We start from the raw sequence: 25,153 nt of genomic DNA, 5'->3' as shown, positions 1-25,153 counted from the left end.
TGAAGGTCGCCGCCAAATAAGGAACAAGTGGGTTTACACAGTAAAGTATGATTCTGCTAATCGGCCAACTAGATTCAAAGCCCGCCTCGTAGCAAAGGGTTTTTCACAAAAGGAAGGAATTGATTTTAATGAAACATTTGCCCCAGTTGTGCGTCATGAGTCGGTCAGAGTTATACTATCAACTGCAGCAGCCCATGACCTCGAGATAATTCAATTGGACGTCAAAACTGCTTTCTTGCATGGAGACCTCCATGAAGAAATTTTCATGGATCAGCCATCAGGCTTCATCTCTAGTGACTCTCCCAATCATGCATGCCGTCTCCTAAAAAGTCTCTATGGCCTTAAACAAGCCTCTCGGTCGTGGAATATCAAGTTTGATGGCTATCTGTGTGCTCTTGGATTTGTTCGCAGTTTGGCTGATCCGTGTGTTTATCGTCGAAGTGAGGAGGATGGCATTGTCATCTTAGCAATCTGGGTGGATGACGGGCTTCTCTGCGGACCAGACAAAACCAAATTATTGGAACTTATCAGTCAACTATCAACACACCTAGACATCACAGCACGAGACGCAGACTTCTTTATTGGCCTAAAAATTGACAGGGATCGCACCCGCCGTGTCATTCATCTTTCTCAAGAGCAATACACCAATCGGATTCTTCGCCGATTCGAGATGTTGGAGTGCAACCCGAAAATGCAGCCTGCGGATCCATATGTGAGATTAACTATCAATGGAATTGAAGGTGGACCCAATTCACCAACCATGGATGACTCCATATACCGGGAAGCTGTCGGCAGTTTAATGTTTCTCATGGTGTGTACGCGCCCGGACATCGCTTTCTCAGTCGGACAGGTAGCACAATTCAGCCACAACCCGAAACAGGCTCATTGGACTGCAGTTCAGAGAGTCCTAGCATATTTAAAGGGAACATCTAAGTGTGGAATAACTTACGGGGAAACAAGCCACCCCCATGTTCTCACTGCTTTTTCAGATTCCGACTATGCTGGGGACTCCGACACTCGACGATCAACTACTGGATATTTGTTAACCTACAATGGAGGTCCGGTAGCTTGGGGAAGCAGGCGTCAGTCTTGTGTGTCACTCTCGACTACAGAAGCTGAGTACATAGCTATGTGCGAAGCCGCAAAAGACATCGTTTGGACTCGCCGACTGTTGAGTGGAATTGGATGCGACCAGAAGCAGCCAACGGAATTGTTTTGCGACAATCAAGGAGCACTCAAATTGGTGTCCAATCCTGAATTTCATCGCCGCACGAAACATATTGACGTACGTTATCATTATGTTCGTGAGCAACAAATGGATGGAAGTATCGTGGTTAGTCACGTCGGAACCAAAGAACAACTTGCGGATCTCTTAACGAAGGCTCTTGCTGGTCCAGCTTTCCAGGACTTACGAAGGAAGATATCAGTTCACCCAATTTTGGTTTGAGTGGGGATGTTGAATTTATGTTGTCAATCCTAAATTGTGTAAATCTGGCAACTCCCTCCCTACCCTCTCTTCTCTCTCATCGAATGTTCTGTGTGTGTGTAACTCAGTCTGCTACTTGAGTGCGTTCTAATCTCGATCTAATCTTGTGTCGCAATCTCAAATACAAAGAAACGTAATCACAGTGAACAAAACGCGAGTCTCATATTAGTTAATATTCAACACAAGGTTGTATTTGATTTGATTGATTCAGTATTTGATTCAGACGGGATCTGCGATGTGAACATGTCTATGTCTTTTATAAATTGAGAACATTTCGGAATAACTGGTGCAACCAAACAAGAATGAAATAACTTTTGGACGTCAACAACATGTTTGCTCACAAGTGCATCACAATCAGGGCTGTATTATGTACACCGGTTTACAATTCATGTTCTGTAACATTGGACTGACGCCAACTAAATACGGTCATGTGGAACAATTTTTGCTTTGTGTCCGGCGTCCGGCCGATCCCGTCTCGAACACCAAAATCGGGTTCGTTACCTTTACCCACTAATCAAGTGAAACAATGAACTTGATCCACTTTCATATACATAGAAAAGATTGTCATCAGAACGTGGGAAAAAAAATTAGACTCTGAACGCAATTCATCAAGGACTAATAGTTTGGGAAATAAAAGTTGTACAGATAACTGAACGTTTTTTCGCGTTTTTCCAAACTATTTATGCAAACAATAATACCCAACTATTGCAAGAATGACGGAAAATTTAAGACCAAATAGTTTGGCGACAAAAAAATTGTGATTCGAATAAAGAACAAAGAAAATTCCTCGTGAAATTCTACTTTCAGGATAAAAATGCCACAAACTGTACAGTCGAGGAAATGAAAGCTGCGGCATGTTGTCGCGTAGATTTTCCGGTCGGATGAACGCGATTGACCGTGATTAAATCACCAGGCAGTTCAATTGTCTTTTGATATTGGTCTGAAATAAGCAAATACACAAAGTGCTGTTACGTAACCCTTCACTTTTCCGTATATCAGGAAACAAAACCAACCGAAAAATGACCAACATTCACGAAAACTGAAAAGGTGCCGAACAATCAATTGGCTGTGTCTCTATACGGCTGTGGTTGACTATATAAACGCTAAGTTTCAGATCACAAATCATACTCGACTTGAAGTCTCAAGTGTCCAGTACAACTCATCCAGTATCTCCTCTAACTAACAAAATGATTGCCTTCAAGGTAAGTTGACTTAAATCATAAAAAAAAAATCCAACTAATCAATGATCACCTGACATTTTTAAGGTTTTGTTTGCCGTTGCTTTCGTCGCCATCGCCTTTGCCGCTGAAGAACAAAAGGAGCAGGCCGTCGAGGAACAAGCGGTGGCCAGCCCCGACTCTGACAGCAGCAAGGATCTCCAAACGGCCGAGGGAACACTCGGAGCGTACGGAGCTTACGGTGCTGGACTCGGTTACGGTGCTGGACTCGGTTATGGGGGACTCGGCTACGGCAACGGACTGTACGGCGCTGGCCTAGGATACGGTTACGGAGCTGGTGCTGGTTATGGCGGTACGTTGATCACTTATTTAGCTTTTAAAATGACTCATTACTTAACGTAAGAATCTCTTGTGTCCAATCAGGTTATGGTCACGGTTTGGGTTATGGCGCCGGATATGGATATGGATATGGAGGTCTCGGAGGATACGGCGGATACGGAGGCAAGGAATAACAAAGCATTTTTTTATACTTGTGTCTTTCTTATGTGCTAATAATTTGTCTTATGGGATGTGACAGGATATGGAGCTGGATATGGAGCCGGCTATGGATCCAACTACGGACACAATCACGGCAGTTCCGGTTACACCGCCGTAAAAAAAGTCGTGAGCCACGGATCAAACAGCCATGGACACGGACACGCCCACGGACACGGCTACGGTCACGGACACGGCTACGGTCACCACGGACTCGCCTATTAACATCCTCAGATTCAATTGAATCTATAAATCTCTATATGATAATATTTACATGTCATCCATGGTTGTTCTAAATTTAATAGCCACGATACAAATACATAATAGCTAAACGGAACATCTACAATTTTATTAATGTGTCCTATTGCAGAATTTGTTATCGCGGGTATTTTCAAACACTTTATCAAGTTTACGTTTATCAAGATAGCAAAATAAAGAGGGTATGGTAATTTTCTTACGTGCTTTAATAGAATAATACAACCGGACCAGTGCTCAACTTTATTCTGTGTGTTAGAAATTTGTATTTCTGTGAATATCACTACTATACTGATTACTGCGATTAAAGAATAATATGCATAGCGAAAGCTTAATTACATATTTGCATTTATTATGGCTAAACCAGACGTACCGTACCCCAGATTTGCTCCAGATTCTTATGTTGCACGTACTGTAGTCCCCTTTATTCCGCCCTCCACGTCCTGTGTTGAATGACGTATACACCTCTATTCTTATTCCAACTTTCCACGTCTTGCCAACTCATGCCCTATGGGCTGGTTAGATTTCAATATTCAACACCACTTTTATATGTAATAAGCTTTTCCTGGAAATCAGAATGACAATTCTCAGTTTTAACGATTTTGAATTCAAAATAATTATTCGCGTTCGCGCTTCGAAAACTCGTTATTATTGGAGAAACTCGTGAAAATTAATGTGAATTAATGTCATTACGCAAACATTGTTTCCTTTGAACAACTGCCTTGTTCACAAATTAGTCATCGCACGTTTATTTGTGAATGAGAATTCTGAAAAACCGTCAAAAACAATTCAGGACTTTGAAAAAATTCCTGCGCATTCAACACAGCAGCAAGCAAAGCAGGAAATTAACTGATTATGATTATTCGTTTGCGTGTCGAGTGGGATCGGTAGTCGAAAAAGGAGTCTAGAAAACGGTGCATAACAATAATTCGATCGGGCACAAAAACTCGTATCTTGATTTTGGTTTTACTTCTGATGGAGTGCCTTAACTAAAGTGGGCAAGATTTGGCACATAGCACACACAAAAAAAAAGGCTAAGCGAAACAAGGCGATAATGACCAGATTGGCCTTGAACAACGGAGCCCTGGAATGCAGAACAAAAAAAAAATGTCGATTTTCTTTTCTTCACAACTTTCTCTAAAAGGTGATGCAAACGAAATAAGAAAATAAGAAAAGAAAGAACCTGATAGGGACCGGCAGGCGTGGGGGCCGCACCTTAACGGGCCAATTCCTATCAATAAAAGGAACTAAAAGCTTTGCGAATTGTTGGGGTTTAAGATTGTCAGTTTGTAAAGGGTCCGAAACTTTCTCACGTCCGCCGAAACATATTTCCCCCAAAATGTGTTGGTGACATTGCCCTTCACTTCTCAGATCATTCAGATCAAATTGTTCATTCATTTCCTCGAAGTCAAAAGAAATGGCACTTGATGTACTCAAATGGCGACTTTCTCATTTCTCATTTCTAGGCCTAAGTATAAAACGGACATGAAGTGGAAGGAATTCATCAGATCCTCATTTGGACATTCAACAGCTCAGCAGTTCCCTCTAAACTTCAATTTTGAAAATGATGGCATTTAAGGTAAAGTTAATCAGCTTCCGATTATTTGCGGATGTCTCAAAAATAACCCAACGATTGCAATTGGTTAGCAGGTTTTCCTGGCCGTCGTTTGTGTGGCAGTTGCCGTCAGTTCGGCGGAAGAGGAACAGCAACAGGAGGCCGCAAAGGACTTGAAGACGGAAGAGACGCACATTGGCGGCTACGGATTAGGCAACGGACTCTACGGCGCCGGCCAATTCGGCAACGGCTTCTACGGCCATGGACTCGGCTACGGCAACGGCCTGTCCCTTGGCGGAATTGGATCTTATCCTGGTGCCTACGGGGGATACGGGGGTTATGGAGGCCTTGGGGGATACGGCGGAGTCGGAGCATATGGAGCCGGTCACTACGGAGCTGGGGTGGTGCCTTACGGCGGAATCGGAGCTTATGGCGGAATCGGGGGAGGATACGGCGCTAACCACAAAAACGCGTACGGATCGAACCACGGCCACAACCAGGGCCACTCCAATTACGAAAGTTTCAACAAAGTGATCAGCCATCAAAGCCACAACTCAGGATCCGGTGGACATCACTCTGGAAGCGCTGGCCATGCCCTTGGTGGAGTCGGAGGCATCGCTGCTTATTAATTCCCATCCGCATTTCGATTAAGTGACACCGGTCTCATTAATTCCGCTTATTGTATTTCACGCCAACCATTTTCATCGAGATTTTATTTTATTCTAAAAAAATCCAATGGTTTGGATTTGTTTTAATGTCAGAGGATAATACACTGCTCTCCCGTATTAAATACTTCTCATTTTCTTTTACACATCTTTGTTTCGCTAGCAGCCCTCAACGTCGGTGTTACTTCGACTTTGCTGAAGTAAAAATTACGAACCAAAATTCACTGCTCTATAATTCTCTGCCGTGTGATTAAACCTTTGACTCATCACAAAAAAAAACTATTACGTCACGTGACTGCCGCAGCCAGATTACAGTAGTCCGGACTACCAAGCGTCAACTGCGTTGCATTTTCACCGGGAAGTATCGTGTAACTAATTATCGTAGACTGACCCAAAGATAAGATACAGCCATTTTTATTTGAAGCGTTGTGCCATAAAGGTGGGCCTTGAGGCCACATAACATTGCGCCTTAATTTCCAAAAAAAGGTGAAATCTGTAACCATACCTCGGAGGTGTGACCTAAACATCGCCTTTCCCATGATCAAGTTTCTTTGAACTTAAAGTTTCCAAATAAGTTTTCAGAATATTTGTGTATCTCATTATTACAACACACGTCCATGGATTCTACCTTGTTGAGAGCAAAAGATTCGTCTTCCCACCTTATCAAATCAGGTTAAACCATCTATCGTATCTACTTTTGTAGCAGTCGTAATAACATATTTGCCAAATCTTTTTTCTTTTCTTTCGTTGACTAATGTGGAGCCATTAGAGAAGCTGATCCTCATATGAAAAGGAAAAGAAGATACAATTATTGATTAAAAAAACAAAAACACTGTTTGATTTATTTGCAGGCGATCCTTCTTTCGGTGCTATCGTTAACTCCAAGCTGTCAGTTACAAACGCCAATCAATTAAAGTTTACTCGCCCCGCAAGGCCCGTGCAAGTCCACAAGTCACACAGCGTTATCTATAGCTCTAAATGTCCTGACGAAAAAACATTCGATAATACAAGCGATAGTGATAATGTACCTTGGGATAAAATCTGCTCATACTGTAACGTATGTATCTTTATATTTTTTATTTTTATTCTGACGTATGATAAGCAAAAACGGAATCACGTCATCGCTGCAATTTTAAAATAGGTTGGCGTAGTGGAGAACAACTTTACTTTCGCCGGAGTTCTGCTGTGCGTCATTTGCTTTCCTTTCGGTTTCTCGTGGCTCTTTTGCATGATGGAATCGCAATGCCCTCACTGCGGGAAAATTTATCTGTGAAACTCCCGCAGGAAAATTTTTCTCTTTTCTCTCATTAGAGCTTCACTTGACTGAACATTTGTAAACGTGAATTATGTGATGCATGTTTGAAAATCTTTACGAGGTAAATAATCAAGTTTAAGTTTAGAGAATGATAAAAGTTGATGCAAAATAATTGATTTTGATCTAATACACTAATACAGTGGATAGGCTGTAAATTGAATATACACAGAACCGTCTCACGTGTCACAGCCAACAAATTACGGTGGACGGTAACATCAAACAAATGTCCGATAAAAGAAATGCGCACACGAAAATACAGTTTATCAGTTGATCGCAATAGATCACGAAAGAATAAGGTTCGACAAGGTTTAACGAAAATAATAAGCCATATGCTCATGTCTATCATAAAATGACCTTTTCAATTTCCATAGCAACAAAAAGATAAGGCCTAAGAAGGGAGTTAACGATGTTAACGTATAAAGTATATATATCTCGTTCTGTAACTTGTTTCAGTATTCTTGCTCTTATTTCAACTGAATATTGAATTCCTGGACAATAGGAAAGTAGTAAACAATGGAACACGGAAAAGAAAATCCTCCGTCATACTCACAAGGTGAATTTCAGTTTTAAAAAATGAATTTATTATTGGAAATGGATTTAAATTAAATGAAATGCTGAATAGCTCCAGCAGCACCGTATCCGGCAGCCCCAGCACAGTATCCACCAGCCCCTCCGCACCCATCGAATGCCCATACATATCCCCCGAATAACAGTGGGCAAACTGTTATCCAAGTTGAAGCTCAACCGCAAGGTAGAAGTATTTTCTCTTTTGTAGAATGGTGAACGTATTTTTTTCTTGTCTTACTAATTCAATAAAAATTTTTTTTAGTGATCATCGTCGGAGGCTGTCCAAAATGCAGAGTATGTCTGAACAATTTCTTCAAATAAAATAATTTATAGCATGTTATAGCTTTTTCTACGAATAGGTTGGTGTTTTGAAAGACAAATTCACCCTTTGCGGCTGGTGCTGGTTAATCTGGTGTTTCCCATGCGGTACCAAACGGCGCTTGCATATTATAGCAATCAACGCAATTATATAGTATTTAAATGTTGATTTCTTCTTCTTAGGTCTAATTTGTTTTTTCAACATGAGGCAAAAGAGATGCATCCATTGCCATCAAAGATTTTGAGCTTATTGGCAAAAAGGAACCGTACCCGCGACTCTGAATAGCGTCCGCTACTACGTACGTTTCGACTGAAGAAACAACAAGCTCAACTTGGATCTATTTCCCTTTTCCTTGGTTGAGCGAACTTGTCAATTTAATCGAAAATAAACAAAATTTACAAATTCCCAGTTTAACACGTTCGACGATTCATTAGCGAACAGTTCAACAAGCTCTAAATAATAAAGAGCTTGGGCATATGATAATTGAATCAACCTGCAATGACGACATAAAACCAGCGATACCGGGGATGTTGCGTACTGGATCGGTTCGGTACTGACAGATCGTTTGACAGGCAAATCCAAGTACCATATGCTTTTAGATATCTTTATCTTCATATTCTTTTATAAAATGATTCCCAATAGGCTACTTACACGAAGCAAGGGCAAATGTCAAGTCGTTTATCTGTTTAGTTTTTTGTTTAAGTAGTTTCACTTGACTTTTGCTCATCAGTTTTCTCAACCTCTTACTCGTCTGATTGGCCATGTTCCGGTCAACAAAGACAGGTATTTCCAGATCGAAACTGGCTGTGTATTTGGTTAGTTGTTGTTGTATTCGCTTGAAGGGTCGACTTCTAGTTCTAGAGATCACCTAAGTTACCATGGAGCCAGAAAACCCACCAAAATATTCGGAAATTATTCTGAGTGAGTTTGTTACGTTTTAACAAAGTCAACGTTTAACGGTTTAACAATGTCTTAGAGAAGAAAATTTTGTGCTGTCCCTTTTCCATTTTATTTTAAATGTCTCTCAAACAAACCAGACGTGCCGGACTTGCCGTCCGTGTCACCTTCAGTTCAGACTGGCTCCGCAGACAACCAACAATCTGCTGACGTTAATAGGAATCAACATTTTCCGAATTCGCCGTCGTTTCCCGCTCGTACTAAAGCAAATGACACTGGAGCTTCTTCCGTTCTTCCGCCAACAGGGCAGTCTGTCTTATCAGACAGCAATCAACAATCCAATGGGAATAGAAACCCACATTTCCCAAATTCGCCAACCTTTCCAGCTTCCAGCTCCCCGAACATGGTGACTGTGGTCAATGTTGACAACATTTCTACTCAGCCCGTTTATCTACCCTCTACCCAACAGCACACTTATAGCCAGCCCGTCGTTGGACATATCGGCGGTGTGTGCCCATCTTGCAGGGTAAGTTTAGCTTATTAAAAATTCAAAAAAAAGGGGAAATTATTAAATGTGGCGTGTGCATCTTTTCATGAACAGATTGGTTATCTTCAAGAGAAATTCACTTGGTTCGGCTGGTGTTGTTGCTTTTTCTGCTTCCCTATAGGTAACGTGGCACAGTATAATAAAAAAAATGCCATTAAACCAATCACCAAAATAACTTACGGTATTTCTCTTGTTAGGTCTTATTTGTCTGTTTACCGTGAAGGAGAGGGTTTGCTGCAATTGCGGAATAATTGTAAGAGATTGTTAAGGTGTTCCTATTGAATAAAATTTGGTGTTACTATCGGCGATAGATCAATTTGTAATTCAGTTCAAATCACGCTCTTGCGCAGTGCCGTACTGCTGGTGCAATCAAATCAAATTTGTGGTGAAATTTTTCTATAAAAAAATATGCTTGCGGTTTATGACCCGTGAAACATTGCACTTTATCAATTGAATGACATTATAAAAACACAGACGTCATGCAAGGGAAGTTGATGACTAGAAACAGTATGGTGCCGGTAGGCCTTATCAGCCTTGCCCCAGAGGTGATGGTCGACTAGACTCCACTATCGTTAACTTGAGATGAAGCAACGTGTATGCTAACAATAGCTTATCTTTCAGTGTCAGGCGCACATGAACGCTGATACGCTTAGTTGTCTGGATTTTCAATGTGCTAGTTTAGTTCGTGATTCCACATACGGCTTCGCACGCACCATTAGAACTGCGTAATATTTTGAAGTGTACACACCTCTGCAAATTGCTGAGTAAAAGAAATGGATCAGAAACATGAAAATCCACCTCCCTATTCGGAAGCGCAAGGTGAGTTCTATCTTTTCCTAGTGGCTGTTAAGTTTAAGTCTTTAAGTTCCTAGCACAGCATCCTGAAAAAGTTTTGTCAAACTTCAAATATTGTTAAAAGATTTCTCTGGTTTTTAATTAGGACCACCACCACCACCTGGTTTTGTACAAACCCAACAGCCTTACCCTTATCCTACTCAGCCTCAATCATCGTACCCTTATCCTAACCAGCAAACTTATTCCAATCCATATCCCCCAAGCTACAGCAATCCAACTGTGATCAATGTCGTTCCGACAAATCAAACTCGCCATCAAGTTCTTGTCGTAGGCGGATGTCCAAGCTGCAGGGTAGGTCAAATTGAAACAAAAATTGTATCGACTGTTCACGTAATAACAGAAAACGACTTTTCTATCAACAGGTTGGTGTCCTGGATGAGAGGCCTACCTGTGCTGGTATCTGTTGCTGCATTCTATTCTTCCCTATCGGTATGAAAATGGCGACAGATAATAGCAAAGCGCACAAAATCCTAATCAAATTTTTACTTCTCTTCTCTTTTGCTCTGACTTTAGGTCTCATTTGTTTATTCACCATGAGGCAAAAGGTCTGCATCAACTGCGGCGCTCAATTTCACTAAAGGAATTTCGAATACCCTGCGCATCAAGGTTTTTCTGTAGATAGAAAATTTGACCATTTTGGGGTTCCTTTAAAAATTTCGAAAATACAATTCTAAATCGATTATCAAATCACGAGTCATGTGCTTTCGTTTATATAATTAGATGACGTCAAGGCGCTGTTTCAATAACCTTTTGCTATCAGTGATTCACGACACTCACTTTAGTCACACGTATCTTCAGACGTGTAGCGGAATGGTCAGAAAAAAAGATAGCTGCGTCAATTAAAAAAAAAATGACATTTACTGCATTGGTATAACCACCAGATATAAAACGAATTTTACATATCGATCGAAAAATGCTCCAGAACAATCAAACGATCAATACGGATAATATATATATATAGGTAGTCATGGCGAAGAATGCCAACGGGAAACCAATCTGAATTCAGATTGACACAGATTTATCAAATTGACATTGAGAGGAATTCACACAAGGTTTACGGATGCTTCGAAAGCTTACTTGTCTTTTTCCATCACCACATCGAAGTCACTCTCTACAGCACTGTTGTTGGTGTTGGATAGTGAGCTGCTGCAGTCAGCGGCTCCATCCTCAGAATCCATGGAGTCCAGCAATGCATACAGGTAGCCGTAGAGATCCAGCGAAGGAGATCGGGAGTCTCCAATCTGTTGTCCGTAATCACAGAGCATGGTGTACAAGCTGCCGACGGTCGCTTTTTTCTCAACGAGTAAAGAGTACATGTTGTAAACGTCGTCGCGGAGTTGGTTGTCGTCGAAAGTGAAATAAACCACATCTCGGTGGGTAACGGCAGCTGCCATGAGTTGAATTAAGCACTTCAGTCGTGGGTCACCACGGAAAGCACCACAGCCCCAGTTTCCTGTAGCCACAGCAGTCAAGGGTATTCGACGTTGGCAATGGAATCCAGCATAAGCCTAATTGATAGGAGTTAACAAATGGTTAGATATGCTTTGAAATTAAGTAATGCAAATGCAGTAAGTGACCTTCCGAAGTTCCCGGTTAATAGAGTCCTTTTTGTACTGCGTTTCCTTCCGGTTAAACGGGATAGCATCTATGGCGACTACCTGGCACAGTCTTCGACCATGAGCATCACGGGGAGTTTGATCAACGAAGTCTCCGTCAAACCGAAAAGTATCTCCATAACCGGAATGACAACTGTACTGTTCACAACCTTTAAAGGAAATCAACAAGTATTTTCAAGGAATAAGATTTCAAAGAAAATAAACGTAGTCAATTATTACCGGTTATGACTAGAGCTTCATTGCTTTCCATCACCTCAGAAAACAAACAACCAACAATCAATTCCGGACAAATGACAAAACGGATTTCTTCTTGGACGCATCCCCAGTTTAAAACACCTCCTCCTAAAAATCTTAAAAAGAAAGTTCAACATGAATACTACTGCTCAGCAAAAAAAAAAGGATTACTTGTTGGCAAAATCCATTTGAAGTAGACCGATACCCTCTTTTTCAATAGTCCCTTCGGAGGAGACATGAAATCCACCGAAAGTCTCTGACGCTGTCTCCCAGTTAGGAAATTCTGAATCACGTACTACTTGACGAGTGAAAGTTACCACACCACTTGGCTCTGAGGAAACAAGAGGGGTTAATCAATTGCGTAACAAATTCATCGATTACACGATTACCTTTAGTTATAACGCGGTCAAAGTAATTTAGAAGACATTTCAACTTTTCATAAACGGCAGCAGACCTCGATTTATTTTCAAAAAGCCTGAAAAAATAAAATTCATTATCAGTATCTTGGTAGGTAACCAACTGATTTATATGTTAATACTTGATAAAATTTATGTCTGGGTAAGTAGAGAACTCGGACTGTCTCTTTTGGGTGTTCCTGCGTGGATACGTGCTAAGGAATGCGTTTGCTAACAAAGAAGAAATTTGGGACTGAGACATTGACAGGCTCTGTGATTTGTTGCGCGTTAGCAAAGTCGGAGTTCCGGTGACTCTCTCTGGAAGTTCGATGGCTAACCGAATGACACCCGGCAAAATGTGATCAAAAAATCGCTTTCTTTCGTTTGGGGTCAGTTTCTATAATTTTTATAAATGTATCAATAAACAATTGTACATTAGAGTAAAAATGGTGGTACCTGATCAACAAACTCATGAAATCTATTAAAATTCCAAATATTGTTATAACGACTATTGTAGGATAAAATTGCCTTCTCAAGTTCAATTGAGCTCCTGATTTGTTTACCACAAAAGGCTTCTTTAATCAGTTTCCATCTTTGCTCTAAAGTAGAATTACCCTGCATGTGTCACAATATTTACTAAGATAACACCACTTTAATTTACACTCTTACTTGAAGACTCACATTGACACTGATTGGATATAAATTACTGGGTGAACATGGCATCTTAACGTGTTCAGGATCCCATCTGTCACTATAATTTGCGGGGTATGGTTCAGGAATAGCACCAAGTGCATATGGTGTTGAAACCTGTAATAAAAATAAAACTATTATTTAAAAAATTTCAAATTATGTACATTTTCTTTTATGACATACTTTAAACAAAACTGTGTGAGTTCTTCCAGGTTCAATGCTATGTAGTTGCTTGCACTCTGGATCAAACAAATTGTACATCTCGGATAGAGGCTTTCCCTTCCATTTGAAAGACGAAATTTCTGTTTCAGCCCATTGTTCTCCTAACACACTTGTTACAATGGTTGTATCAACAGTGGCTATAACTGACTGTTCAACAATGACAACATCACATTCATCTGGTTCCATATTAATAGCGCAATCTGTGTTGTTAGGTGTTGACTCTGTCGAATTTTTTTTTGTGAAACCTGAGAATCATGTGACAGTTGTTATTTACATACATAATGAAGGTTCTCATTCACTTCACAACAAAATAATGTTACCAGCATTTGACATGGTATCCATTATGCTCATTTGCTTAAACTTCTTTTTGGCAGGCGAGGCAGGGGTTTCATCACTCATTGCATAAACTAAGAATTTAAAGGAATCTGAATATTTTTGAAAAGAACAAAGACTGCAAAAATCACTATAAATAGGTATCAGTACCCAATTGTTTTTTTAAACAAGTAAGCACATGATTTTGTTTAGCAGACTACGCGCCGCACATGGGATGCTCAGTACTCAATAGTTTCAATTTTCAAAGCCTGAAGAACCTTTTTTGGCTTGGTCCCCAAAAAGCGCTAGAGTGTATTTGAGCGCCTCTACCGGCCAGTGTTGCTGTCGTCGTGTTGTCTGCAAAAACTTAAATCTTTTAGTCTTTTTGTGATGATTGTTGGTCGGTCGCATGGTCGGTTTTTCCCGCGACAGTTCGTGCCAGAAAATGCCATGTTAACTTAGCTATTACCGTCAGTACCATGACTCCATTGACCCCCACATAGCTACTAGCTACAGTCCAATCCCACACGAAATTTGTAGGTAAGAAATTAACAGGTTATCATGTTTTAAGGTAATTGGTTTGAGCTTTATTAAATACCTGTGTATGCAAACAACACAAAAGTGCGTTTGAACTTAGTTATTAGTTTGAATATCTAGAGCTAGTATAGGTTGTGGGTTTGTGACTCTTGATCTATTTTTTAAATGTAGTAAAACATGGATGAGATTTGAATGACAGAAATGAAAGAGATTTGACATGACAGTCAAATTTATATCGAACAAAAGTACAACTCATTCAGCAAGGCAGTTAAAAGAGTGCTCGAGGCTGGAAGCCAATCTCCAGTCTATTTACATGTTGATCAACAGTTCAACACAACCACAATTCCCTTGACCATTCCGATGGTATTTGCCCCAGTGCACACATATTGATCCTTAAATCCAAGTGAGTCTTGAGAGTTATAAATCAATTCGTTTTAGCTTAGTTTATTAATTAGTTAAAACTGCTACCTGCTCAGTTTTGTTTGCCTCCGCCTTTCATCTCCCCCATCAGAATATATAGTAAGCGAACGTTGAATTGTCATATCGTAGCCCTTAGAGATAAAGACCTTGATATTTTTTGTCCAGTCGTCCTGTTGCCATCCATAAGACCATAACTAAATTGGATCTTTCACTGTGATCGGCCACTCGAATGGATTGGTAGTTTTCGATTCGATTCGAGATTCCTTTCTTTAATTTTCCCTCTCTCCCATAATTATCTTAAGGACTGCGTTGCTTCGGATCTGGACGTAGTAAAAACTAAAAAATGTTTCGGGATATTAGTCAAATGAATGCAGTGAGAAAACAACCTTACTACTTGGGGTGTCCCAATAATCTCTTAAGTTGTTTCCTTGAATTGGTATTATTTGTTAATAATTCGTAATTCCCTGCTATTAGTTCTGTGGAATTCTTTTTGCTAACGTCAGCTTGGCGTTGTGCAGAATATTTAACATGGGTTTTGAAGTCCACTTCATTAAAGATTGTTCTTAGGTTTCCTTCACCATCCATATGGTTTAAATCTGTAACGTGTTACGTTAAAGCTAACGTAATATTTCGTTAATAAAGGAAGAATAACATCGACTTAACTACCCAAAAGGCGCCTCCAATATAGTTAATTTTTTTCTTTGTTTAGTGGTACTACTGTTTACTGGGGGCAAGCGAACACATAAAATTTTCAGAGTAGGCCTACACAAAATTCGCCGTAATTTTAATTTAACTTGCAGCACTTTAATAAGTTACATCATCACAAAAATCTAGTAGTTTATTGAATTCAAATTCCCCATCCTGATTTCTGGATAAAACATTTTAGACGCTGTCTTGGTTTTCAGGTTCCGCTAAACCACACGTTATATTTACTTAACATTTTAGTAAAAAGTAGGATCGGTTGCGTGTGACTACTCGGTTGATGGATTACAGCTTGTTATTCATATATCAGTTAGTTATCAGTAATGAATTGTAGTGAATATCCTTATTGACTCAACTAGTTGAATCAGTAAAAATTACGCTTTGGACATACCGGTAACATTGTACTATCCTATTGAATAGTTTTTTTTTTTTTTTTTTTTTGTGTGTGACGGTGTTTGAACAGTCGTCGTGACTCATGCATTCTGTCTCATGTTTCGTAAGCAGTGGGTTATCATTTCTTTTTAAAGATAGTAGTACATATATAGCCTTTTTTACAATGCGATTCTTTAATATGCTAGCGCTGTTTTCTTTTTACTTTACTTCGCTGTTCGTTTGTGACCGATGGACATGCATAAATGATTAGTCGTTATGGCGTATAATAGACCTTTTTCATTTTTACAAAACGATCAAGGCAAAGTGTCGGAGAAAAATAGAAAACCTGTTCCGTTGTTCACGCCAAAACCTTCATCAACAGCAGAGAAAAGTGGTTCAGTTAGTGGGTCTAATGTCATTGCCCTTTTCAATAGATCTCATCAAGCAACTGGTTCATCTATAGATGGCGGGCAACATGGAATCCAACAGGGAGCAGGACGAACAAGGTATTCATCAAGTTCATTCCATGCTGTATTATTATTTGTAGCCCTTTTTCATATATTTAGCCACAATTTAAGAACAACTCACGGAGTGTCCCCAACCAGCATTAGGGAGCATAACCAACAAGGTATATTCATTAAGTTTATTCTAGACTGCAACAGTGTACAGCTACAGAGTATTTTTTTTTTCACTTCAACAGTTTTAAACTGGAGGACAACAGGTGGCCCTTCAAGACAGGGAAAATATTTAAAAGCATCATCTAGAGTATCACTGGCAAGGTTTGTTTAAATCAATGACGTGTTGCTGATAACAGCAAACCAGTAATTTATCAATATTTTATGTAATTAAAGTCCCACTTGGAAAACTAGTAATCTGGATCAGCAGGGTGCCAAACCAAAGCTACAAAATTTTCCTAGAGAATTTCCTTCGAGAAAAAGCAATGAGTCGTTAACTGAAAGCAATTCCAAATGGCAAGAAAAAAATCCTCCCAGTCATAGGAAAAATTATGCCCTAAACTTTTCAGGCCTACAAAAATTGATTGAAGAAAACGCTCAACCCGAAATTATTGCTAAAAAGTTTGCAGAGACAGATACTGGACTGAAGCAGTTTTTAGAAAACAACTCTGCAAATTGGGATGCTGTGGAATTGGTTCTCGTGGTCATTGGCCACTTTTGCGAGAAGAAAGGAGTGGTGTTGTTTCATAACACTTTTATAAAAATCGTTCAAATATTAGCCGAAGCGAACGTATTTTCGAATCTAAACAGTGTCATCCTGAGTATACCAAAATCTAGATGCACTAATCTTGGCCCAAAAAATGAACGCTTCCGCAAACTTATCAAGAGCCTCACTTATCTGACGACGGAAATGCTGACGGTGATGCCAGCGCTCACCTGTGACTATCTTGGAGATAAATTTGTTGAAGATATCTGCGCTCTTAAAAATATTCCTTCCATCCGAGATACGAATGTTGACGAAGTGTTTAGTACGTTTCACAAAGAAGGAGCGGAACGCTTGAAGGTCAGTATTTCAGTAAAATCATTTCTTAACTAACATGTATTTAATAAAATTCTATATTTCTAAAAATTCTTATAACATTTTCTAGAATGCATGGGAACAACATTCAAAAGCCAAATCGCTCCTAACAAATGAAAGTCATAGGGATGCGATTCGATTCCAACGACAGGAGCTGATGATTCATTTGAAACCGCCAGATGACTTTCGACAACTCAGCGTAATGCCTGAATGCGAAGATGTTTGTGCTGACACCGAACCTTTTCTACGCCCAAACCTCATCAAGGGAAGCTACCCAGACGTGGACACTTATCTCGACATTCAATTCCGGCTTTTGCGTGAAGATTTCCTAAATCCGTTGCGCGAAGGACTTGTAGCCTACAGAACCAAGGCAGAAAAACAGCAAAATCAACACATTCGTGTCGACAACATTAGACTGTATTATGACGTGAAGATCAGTGACGACGAAAACCCAGGCCAACAACAATTATACACATTGCAGTTTTCAACCAAAGGATTTCAACGGGTTAACTGGGAAGGCAGCAAACGTTTGATTTATGGATCTTTGTTGCTGTTGTCAGCTGATAATTTCAGCTCCTTCATGCTCTTCACTGTCGTCGACAGAAAACCTGAGCAGCTGTCACGTGGCAGAATTAAAGCCAAATTTGAGGGTGAATCTTTACCAACGTATGCCAAGAAAACGAATTTAGTGATGGCTGAATCCTCGGTGTTCTTTGAAGCTTATCGTAGTGTGTTAATTGCACTGCAGCGTATTAGTCCAGCTCACTTTCCCATGGAAGATTATATTCTTTGTCGCAATGTTTTGCCAATTGAACCGGATTATCTAAAAAGGACTCCTAATGTAAGTTAAGTTATGTGTAGGTTCACTGTTCACATTTCTACAATTTTCTCTTAACCATAAAATGTTTTTAGCCAATCTACGATTTAAGTCCTGTGCGAGTATCAAACCCAGCGCCTGAAAATGGAGACAACAAAAACGACTCCCATAAAAGAGGTGCTATTGACATTTGAGTATTATCCGACACATGTTATTTATTTTCTTTCCTCTATTTATTTTCAATATTGTTTCAAGGCGGGCAGTTGTTGAACTCTGCGCTAAATAGATTGTTGGCGAATGTGTCGCTATTCAGCCACAGTTTGCCTGATAACGAAACTCTTGGACTAGATCCAAGCCAAGCTGAAGCCCTTTACGCCGCTTTAACTAGAAAATTAGTGGTTATTCAAGGACCTCCAGGAACAGGGAAAACGTATTTAGGCCTCAAAATTGTTCAAACTCTGCTGCACAACAAACGGTATTGGGTAGGGGTAGAAAAACCCAAGCCTACTCCTATATTAGTGATTTGCTATACGAACCACGCGCTAGATCAGTTTTTAGAAGGGATCATGAAGTTTACGAACAAAATCGTCCGGATTGGCGGTCAATCAAAATGTGACGCCCTCCAACCGTTTATGCTTATAGAATGGAAAAAACAGGCTGCTGCTCAAAAGAAAAGACCTCTGCAATATCGTCGATGGTTAGCGGAATCTCGCAGTAATTTGAATGAAACGAGAAGGTTGGTAATTTATTTATATTGTATATCATTTAATTGTTTTTAATTTTCGTCTGTTTCATTTGTTTACAATAGTGCTCTTCAAAGAAGTCAAACAACGCAACGTATTGTCGAATCTTATGTAATCATTCATGAGAACTGCTTACTTAATCTGAAAGTATTATCGCAGAGAGAGTATACTAAAGTGAGAGCGATGCACACAACATCAAACTCCACTCTTACTCAGTGGCTTGGTGTTCAATCGATTCAAACGCTCAAGGAAACTGTGAGGGCTTTAGAAAAAATTATGCTAAAGACAAAAAAGCCTCTAGATGCAATAGAAAAGGTTTCGAGGGATGAAGAACTTAACGAAGAAGTATGGGACAAAGAAGATGTCGACGAAATTCAGGGTTAGCATTACAAAATTTAATCTGAAAACTCAATTTGTTATTTGCTTTTCTCTTTTATAGGGGAACGTATGATGGACGATGAAGTACACGTAAGACAATCAGATTTCGCCGGCTTGAAAATGAAGTCAGAAAAAACAATCGAATCAGAAGGAAATATCCACTACGCCTTTTCTACACAGATTCTAAACCAGAAGATAAATTCCTTACAGGAATCGTTACAGGAATTAGAAGGGGATGATGTCGAGTTGGTTCAGTTTCACATTTCTGAAATCAAGCTACAAAAGGAGCTCTTTGAAGAGATTCTAAAGATCCTCCCTACCGTAGATAAAAAAGAGTACAAACAACTGATTGAAAGAGATCTTGCGCGTCTTTCTTTTGTGGATCGATGGAAAATTTACTCCTTTTGGAGAGCCGAAATTTCTAACATGTTGGCTGCGGAGATAAACTTGTTGTATAGGCAATATCAGCAACAAACAAACGAAATGAAAGATGTCGAAACAATTGAAACTGCCGAGATTATTCGAGAAGCCCATGTTGTCGGAATCACAACTACGGGGGCGGCCAAGAATAGAGCGCTATTGGAACATCTGAAATCAAAAATTGGTACAATATTTTTCATACCCTATTCTAATGCAGGAATCTTTATCTGAAAATTGTTTTCTTATTTTGGTTACAGTCGTTGTTGAAGAAGCAGCCGAGGTTTTGGAGGCCCATATAGTGACATCCATGTCTTCTTCTTGCGAACATTTGATTTTAATAGGTAAGTTTGAATATTTGTGTTTAAACTTATGTATATGTGATTTTTTGATCATTTGGTGGATTCAGGCGATCATAAACAACTGCGACCTCCAACGACGGTGTATACATTAGCGAAGGATTACCACCTGGATGTTTCGCTATTTGAGCGATTAGTAATGAACGGGGTGGAGCCAAATGTTTTGGGTGTCCAACACCGAATGAGACCGGATGTTGCTCGACTAATCGTCCCATCCATCTACCCCCATTTGGAAAACCACGAGTCTGTGTTGAGGTACTGGGATGTTCCAGGAATGGCGGAAAGTGTATTTTTCCTGTCTCATTTGGAACGAGAAAAGGGAGACCAATCGGATCAAGAAAGCCGCAGTCATTTGAACCCGTATGAAGCAGACATGGCTTTGGCTCTAGCTCGCCACCTGTTGATGCAAGGCCTGGAGCCCAGTCAAATCACAATATTGACAACCTATTCCGGCCAGTTGTTGCATTTCAAAAAGTTGCGAAGAAGTCACGCAATTCTCCAGGGCGTTCGCATCTCAATCGTCGACAATTTTCAAGGAGAAGAAAACGACATCATAATCCTGTCTTTGGTGCGAAGCAACGACGAGGCTAAAGTTGGATTTCTAAAGACAGAAAATCGCGTCTGTGTTGCACTTTCTCGAGCTAAGAAAGGATTCTACTTGATTGGCAATATGGGCAATTTAGCAGGGAGCAGTAAACTCTGGCGGGAAGTGAACAAAGTTTTGACGTCGAACGGACAGATAGGGCCTCATTTCGACCTACAATGTGAAGTGCATCATACTATCATCAAGGTATTAAAACAAATGTTTTCTGTGTTCAAAATAACAACTACTTACACATAATTTTATTTTAGGCGAATAAAGTGTCCCATTTTCCGCCAGAGGGTGGATGTTTCGTCCAGTGCCTCACTCCAATGCCTTGTGGACACATATGCCCCAAAATTTGTAAAATTAAACTAATGTTACTAATAAGATTATATAATTCATTGTATTGTTTGTTATTCTAGGCCATGTTGAGGATCGTGAGCACACGCGACAAAAATGTCACGAAGCCTGCTTGCGCTCCTGTTCCGTTGGTCATGCTTGCCCCAAAAGATGTTATCAGGATTGCAATCCCTGTTTGACGAGAATTCCCAAAATTCTTTTACCATGTAATCACACTCAAATAACTGAATGTTACAAAGACCCGGAAAAGGAATATTGTCTTACAAAAGTTGTTAAGGTATTTTTCTTAAATTATTTTTCTCCTTATGAATTTCACAGCCATTCGATTGCTCGATAGGCTTTACCAATCTGCAAACACACAATGAAACTAGACTGTGGTAAGTCAGTTGAGGAAATCAAATGTCCGGAACAGTGTGGCATGCATCTAGATTGTGATCATATCTGCAATCGAATCTGCCACAAGAGAAGCTCCCACGCCAAAATGCCATGCAACCAACCGTGTCGCCGTTTTACCTGCCCTGAAAAACATCCTTGTCCAAAGCAATGTTATGAGGAATGCGGGAAATGTCTCGTTGATGTAGTAAAGAAACTACCTTGTGGCCATGATGTACGTATATTTGAGTTAAATGCGTTAAATCTGTCTTGTGTAAAATTAACGTAACTTTTTTTTCTTTTATAAGGGGGAAATCAAATGCTGGCAGCTTCCTAAAGACGCATACTGTAAAGTGAAAGTCGAGAGAATTCTTTCCGGTTGCCAACATACGGCCTTTTTCGACTGCAGCCAATCCACTGAAGGTTACAGATGCACTCGTATGTGTGGGAAACTGCTATGTAACGATGGACACATTTGCCGAAAGCCTTGCTGTGAACCCTGTGGCCCCTGCAATATGCAAGTGAAGCGCACACTAGTTTGTGGCCATGAAACTCAGACGGCTTGTTACAAGGATCCTCTGGCAATCAAATGTAAGTTCCCGAAAGTAGTTACTCTACCCGATTGCGGTCACAAGGTCGAAATGGTTTGTAGCGACAATCCCGAAACAGCCTTCTGCCCAAAGCCTTGTGACACACGTCTCGATTGTGGGCATCAATGCACGGAATTGTGTCATGTCAAAAGCGATCCTCACCATGAAAAGTATCTTTGCAAGAAAGCTTGCAATCGGAATAAAATTGATTGCAAACGGGATCATAAGTGCGGGAAGAAATGTCACGAAGACTGTGATCTTTGTACCATCAAGATCGAACGACAATTACCTTGTGGACATTCTCAAGTTGCTGAATGCTGTTTAGATGATAAAGACATCAAATGCAGGTAATTGCAGCAGAAAAACTGGTGTTTTGGTTTTTTCTAATTTATGGCTTATTTTCTTTGAAGGGTAATGGTCAACAAAACTATTAGTGAGTGTATGCATTCGATTCGTGTCGAGTGTTCCACCATTGCAAGTCGCCGACTGTGCTGTCAGCCTTGTGTCAAGATAATGAGTTGTGGTCATCAATGTAAGATGCAATGCAAAGAGACATGCTCACCATTAGTTTGTCAAGAACTTGTATGGACTTCAGTGTTAAGTCCCTGTGGACACCCCGTGATGAAGACTTGCAACGATCATCACTTATGTAACACGTTTTTAACTTTACACTGATTAAGTGGCAATTCATTTGATTTATGCTCGTATTCATAGCTCCTGTAGTGGAACAGGCACAGGTGGAGAAATTTCTCCAAGAGTGCCCGCATAAGTGTCGCGCCAACTTGCCTTGCGAACATTCTTGTAAAGGATCCTGTGGGCAATGTTTCAATGGCCGTCTCCACAAAGCCTGCGAGGAAAAATGTGGACGCACCCTAGTTTGTGGACATAAGTAATTCAATCTCAGCGTTCAATCAGTATTTACTTTCTACGTATGTAACGAATTCTTTTCATTTACAGCTGTGGTGTGAATTGTGCCATTTCGTGCCCTCCTTGTAAGGAAGTATGCCAATATCGTTGTCGACACAGCAGATGTCGCAAGAAATGTTGCGAGCCATGCGTCGATTGTGTTGTATGTTTCTAATCTTTTTGTGTGGTTATTTATTAGATTTAAGAATTTAATTGTTTTAATTAATAGGAACCTTGTGGTTGGAAATGTGAACATTACTCATGTTCTCTCAAATGCTTTGAATATTGCAATCGACCTCGTTGTGATGAACCCTGTCGGAAACGTCTCCCGTGCGGCCATTCATGCGTTGGACTCTGTGGTGAAATCTGCCCTCCTCTTTGCCGTGTGTGCCACAAAGACCAGCTGACGGAATTTATTCTCTATGGCAACGAAGAAGATGACGACGCCAGGTTACCCAACTTTTTGCTTTACATTTTTTTTTATATACCTATTTGATTTTTGTTTTGCATTTTGTGTTAATTTTTTTAGATTTGTATACTTGGAAGATTGCAAACACACTATAGAAGTAGAAGGGATGGATTATTGGATGGACGCGAAAGAAGAAGAAAGAGGAGAAATTCAAATGAAATGCTGTCCGCGGTGCAAAACCATTATCCGTTCGTGTTTTCGTTACGGTAACGTCATCAAACAAAATTTTGCAGACATCGTAGAAGTGAAAAAGATTATCTTACGTTCTCGTGTCAGCTCTAAAGATTTTGCTGAGAAGCTCCTAAAGTTGCTCCAAGATTCTGATGATTCTCTAAACAGTCCGTTGGCTAGAAAACTAAATCATAGCATTACTGATGTCTTGGAAGATAGACTGAAAAGCATTCGAGACAGCCTAAGTCCAACAGTTTTCCGAAAAAAAGCACAGTATAAAAGTCTCGATGACGATACTCGTTACATGATAGAAATTCAGGTTGACATCATTGCGAGGGTTTTGAATTTAATTAAAAATGCCCCCCAAACAGCTTCAACTAGTCAAAGTCCTGTTATGACTATGAGTCGACCTTTGCTGGATGATCTTCTAAATCGAGTACAGCAGCTTCTTCTGACGCTTTTCAAGCGAGATCGTTTTACTCCCATGGAATATGAACGTTTTATTGCCGAAGTCAACCGCTTGGATTTTATTCGGGCCTTTTTTTTGTTTAAAAGTGCTACCGTCATTAAAAGTCATTCAGTGATAGTTGAAGGGAACAGGAAATTAGAAGAATTATTGACGTTGAATGTCAAACCGTTAAGGGAGTGGGAGAATGACAGTATAAAAGAAGTTTTGGAGAAAATGGGAAAGATATCAAACGCTCCAGTCCCCGTTACAGATTTTGAACGACAGGAAATTGTTAAAGCCATCGGACTTTCCCAAGGGCATTGGTACAAATGTCCTAATGGCCATATTTACGCTGTCGGCGAGTGTGGATCAGCACGCCAGGCGGGAAAATGTGTCGAATGTGGCGCACACATTGGTCAAGGGAGCAGAAGTTCACGTGCTTTTTGAGGGGTCAACCATATTACATAATTTTAAATGTAGTTAATTGCTTTATTGGGGAATGACTTTTATAGATTTTTCAATGAAATGGAAGTTCGTTTTTCCATTTCACGATTATATTTCCATCGTGTTTTACCTAAATTGTTTGGTTGGGCAAAAATAGTTTCTATGTTAATGCTTGTAGAGTTAAGGATTTTGGATTCGGTTATAAAAAAAAAAACATTTTGACACGGTAACAGCATCTTTGATACAATTTATTCAAAGATGATTTAAAGGGAAGGTAAAATAAATCTGACTTATCCATAAACAGATCCTTGTGTTTGTTTTCCTTTTGACATAATCACAGGGTATAAAATACCTATAGCAGTTATTTATTTAATAATTATTTCGAAAAGGTGAATGGGCAATGTTATGTCATTGACATCGCACGGGTTGCACAGTATTGAGTCATTGAACATAAAAATGCGTTGCAGGTAATATTGCAATTTTGATAGCTTCTTTACGCTGTTTGTTGATTCAGCTTCGTGAAATTGTAGTTTCTTGTTGTATGTGTGGTCTTCTTATGTCGAGGATGTGTAAGAAAGAACAAGTAACCTTCGAGTCACTTTTCCAGCGCGAACGATAATTTGCGTCCGAGTAACACGAATGTTTAATTACCGAAGTCTACCCGCTTGAACTTAATTTGAATCTTCTTTTTGTTGAAGATCTCCTCTTTCGTCTGCAAAAAAACAGAATCTTTCACATGGCCACTGATTCAAATGTGAGCTGAACTCAATCTGAGTTCCCGCTGAGCCAAAATGCAACGAATCCGGCGCACAAATTGACGGAGGTAACCATTTAGCCTTACAAGCGAAATGGAAGGGCTAGATTTGCTGTATGGACAGAGTTCATACGAT

The 25,153-nt window shown here is 40.0% G+C and overlaps 7 protein-coding genes across 12 annotated transcripts; 6 read left to right on the top strand and 1 right to left on the bottom strand.

Moving 5' to 3' along the window:
* Window positions 1-2,575: 2,575 nt before the first annotated feature.
* LOC124311447 (keratin-associated protein 6-2-like) lies at window positions 2,576-3,532 on the top strand. 2 transcript variants are annotated; one of them, XM_046775943.1, is made up of 4 exons: window positions 2,576-2,688; window positions 2,752-3,016; window positions 3,088-3,172; window positions 3,240-3,532. In XM_046775943.1, exons 1-4 carry the CDS (start codon window positions 2,674-2,676, stop codon window positions 3,421-3,423), a joined length of 549 nt encoding a protein of 182 aa, XP_046631899.1. In that variant the 5' UTR covers window positions 2,576-2,673; the 3' UTR covers window positions 3,424-3,532. The 2 variants fall into 2 exon arrangements, with proteins under 2 accessions (XP_046631899.1, XP_046631900.1); XM_046775944.1 differs by having other exon boundaries at window positions 2,577-2,688; window positions 3,088-3,165; window positions 3,242-3,532.
* A 1,271-nt stretch (window positions 3,533-4,803) lies between these two features.
* Window positions 4,804-5,798, top strand: LOC124311444 (glycine-rich cell wall structural protein-like). Of its 2 annotated transcripts, none has more exons than XM_046775940.1 (2): window positions 4,804-5,032; window positions 5,101-5,798. In XM_046775940.1, exons 1-2 carry the CDS (start codon window positions 5,018-5,020, stop codon window positions 5,635-5,637), a joined length of 552 nt encoding a protein of 183 aa, XP_046631896.1. In that variant the 5' UTR covers window positions 4,804-5,017; the 3' UTR covers window positions 5,638-5,798. The 2 variants fall into 2 exon arrangements, with proteins under 2 accessions (XP_046631896.1, XP_046631897.1); XM_046775941.1 differs by having other exon boundaries at window positions 4,933-5,032; window positions 5,104-5,798.
* A 272-nt stretch (window positions 5,799-6,070) lies between these two features.
* Window positions 6,071-8,278, top strand: LOC124311522 (brain protein I3-like). 4 transcript variants are annotated; one of them, XR_006909828.1, is made up of 8 exons: window positions 6,078-6,345; window positions 6,525-6,730; window positions 6,815-7,284; window positions 7,360-7,541; window positions 7,611-7,739; window positions 7,818-7,849; window positions 7,915-7,981; window positions 8,057-8,278. XR_006909828.1 is itself a non-coding variant. In XM_046776052.1 (7 exons), exons 3-7 carry the CDS (start codon window positions 7,502-7,504, stop codon window positions 8,116-8,118), a joined length of 321 nt encoding a protein of 106 aa, XP_046632008.1. In that variant the 5' UTR covers window positions 6,087-6,345; window positions 6,525-6,730; window positions 6,815-7,501; the 3' UTR covers window positions 8,119-8,278. The 4 variants fall into 4 exon arrangements, 2 of the variants coding, with proteins under 2 accessions (XP_046632008.1, XP_046632007.1); XR_006909829.1 differs by having other exon boundaries at window positions 6,071-6,345; window positions 6,525-6,734; window positions 6,815-7,541; XM_046776052.1 differs by having other exon boundaries at window positions 6,087-6,345; window positions 6,815-7,541; window positions 7,620-7,739.
* A 346-nt stretch (window positions 8,279-8,624) lies between these two features.
* On the top strand, window positions 8,625-10,106 carry LOC124311405. The gene is made up of 5 exons (XM_046775879.1): window positions 8,625-8,795; window positions 8,912-9,297; window positions 9,373-9,439; window positions 9,516-9,571; window positions 9,940-10,106. The coding sequence occupies exons 1-5, from the start codon at window positions 8,753-8,755 to the stop codon at window positions 10,045-10,047; spliced, it is 660 nt and encodes a 219-aa protein (XP_046631835.1). The 5' UTR covers window positions 8,625-8,752; the 3' UTR covers window positions 10,048-10,106.
* On the top strand, window positions 9,997-10,857 carry LOC124311508 (brain protein I3-like). The gene is made up of 4 exons (XM_046776036.1): window positions 9,997-10,137; window positions 10,259-10,464; window positions 10,536-10,602; window positions 10,687-10,857. The coding sequence occupies exons 1-4, from the start codon at window positions 10,092-10,094 to the stop codon at window positions 10,749-10,751; spliced, it is 384 nt and encodes a 127-aa protein (XP_046631992.1). The 5' UTR covers window positions 9,997-10,091; the 3' UTR covers window positions 10,752-10,857.
* A 157-nt stretch (window positions 10,858-11,014) lies between these two features.
* On the bottom strand, window positions 11,015-14,065 carry LOC124311041 (poly(ADP-ribose) glycohydrolase-like). The gene is made up of 10 exons (XM_046775299.1): window positions 13,651-14,065; window positions 13,292-13,575; window positions 13,100-13,225; window positions 12,875-13,033; window positions 12,562-12,815; window positions 12,413-12,498; window positions 12,195-12,354; window positions 12,009-12,139; window positions 11,751-11,938; window positions 11,015-11,681 (listed from the first exon to the last, which is right to left on the bottom strand). Exons 1-10 carry the CDS (start codon window positions 13,727-13,729, stop codon window positions 11,247-11,249), a joined length of 1,902 nt encoding a protein of 633 aa, XP_046631255.1. The 5' UTR covers window positions 13,730-14,065; the 3' UTR covers window positions 11,015-11,246.
* A 434-nt stretch (window positions 14,066-14,499) lies between these two features.
* On the top strand, window positions 14,500-24,528 carry LOC124310824 (NFX1-type zinc finger-containing protein 1-like). Its single transcript, XM_046774866.1, has 21 exons — window positions 14,500-14,582; window positions 16,108-16,179; window positions 16,240-16,301; window positions 16,374-16,452; window positions 16,525-17,191; window positions 17,277-18,047; window positions 18,119-18,200; window positions 18,279-18,759; window positions 18,832-19,145; window positions 19,206-19,748; window positions 19,822-19,905; window positions 19,971-20,710; window positions 20,773-20,863; window positions 20,926-21,140; window positions 21,201-21,470; window positions 21,544-22,172; window positions 22,236-22,474; window positions 22,540-22,714; window positions 22,783-22,894; window positions 22,961-23,181; window positions 23,261-24,528. Exons 5-21 carry the CDS (start codon window positions 17,039-17,041, stop codon window positions 24,264-24,266), a joined length of 6,126 nt encoding a protein of 2,041 aa, XP_046630822.1. The 5' UTR covers window positions 14,500-14,582; window positions 16,108-16,179; window positions 16,240-16,301; window positions 16,374-16,452; window positions 16,525-17,038; the 3' UTR covers window positions 24,267-24,528.
* Window positions 24,529-25,153: the final 625 nt, after the last annotated feature.

This window comes from Daphnia pulicaria, chromosome 8 (assembly GCF_021234035.1).
Source record: "Daphnia pulicaria isolate SC F1-1A chromosome 8, SC_F0-13Bv2, whole genome shotgun sequence".
NCBI classification, from domain to species: domain Eukaryota; kingdom Metazoa; phylum Arthropoda; class Branchiopoda; order Diplostraca; family Daphniidae; genus Daphnia; species Daphnia pulicaria.
The sequence above is the reverse complement of the archived record's forward strand: the minus strand, read 5'-3'. Positions and strand labels throughout refer to the sequence as shown.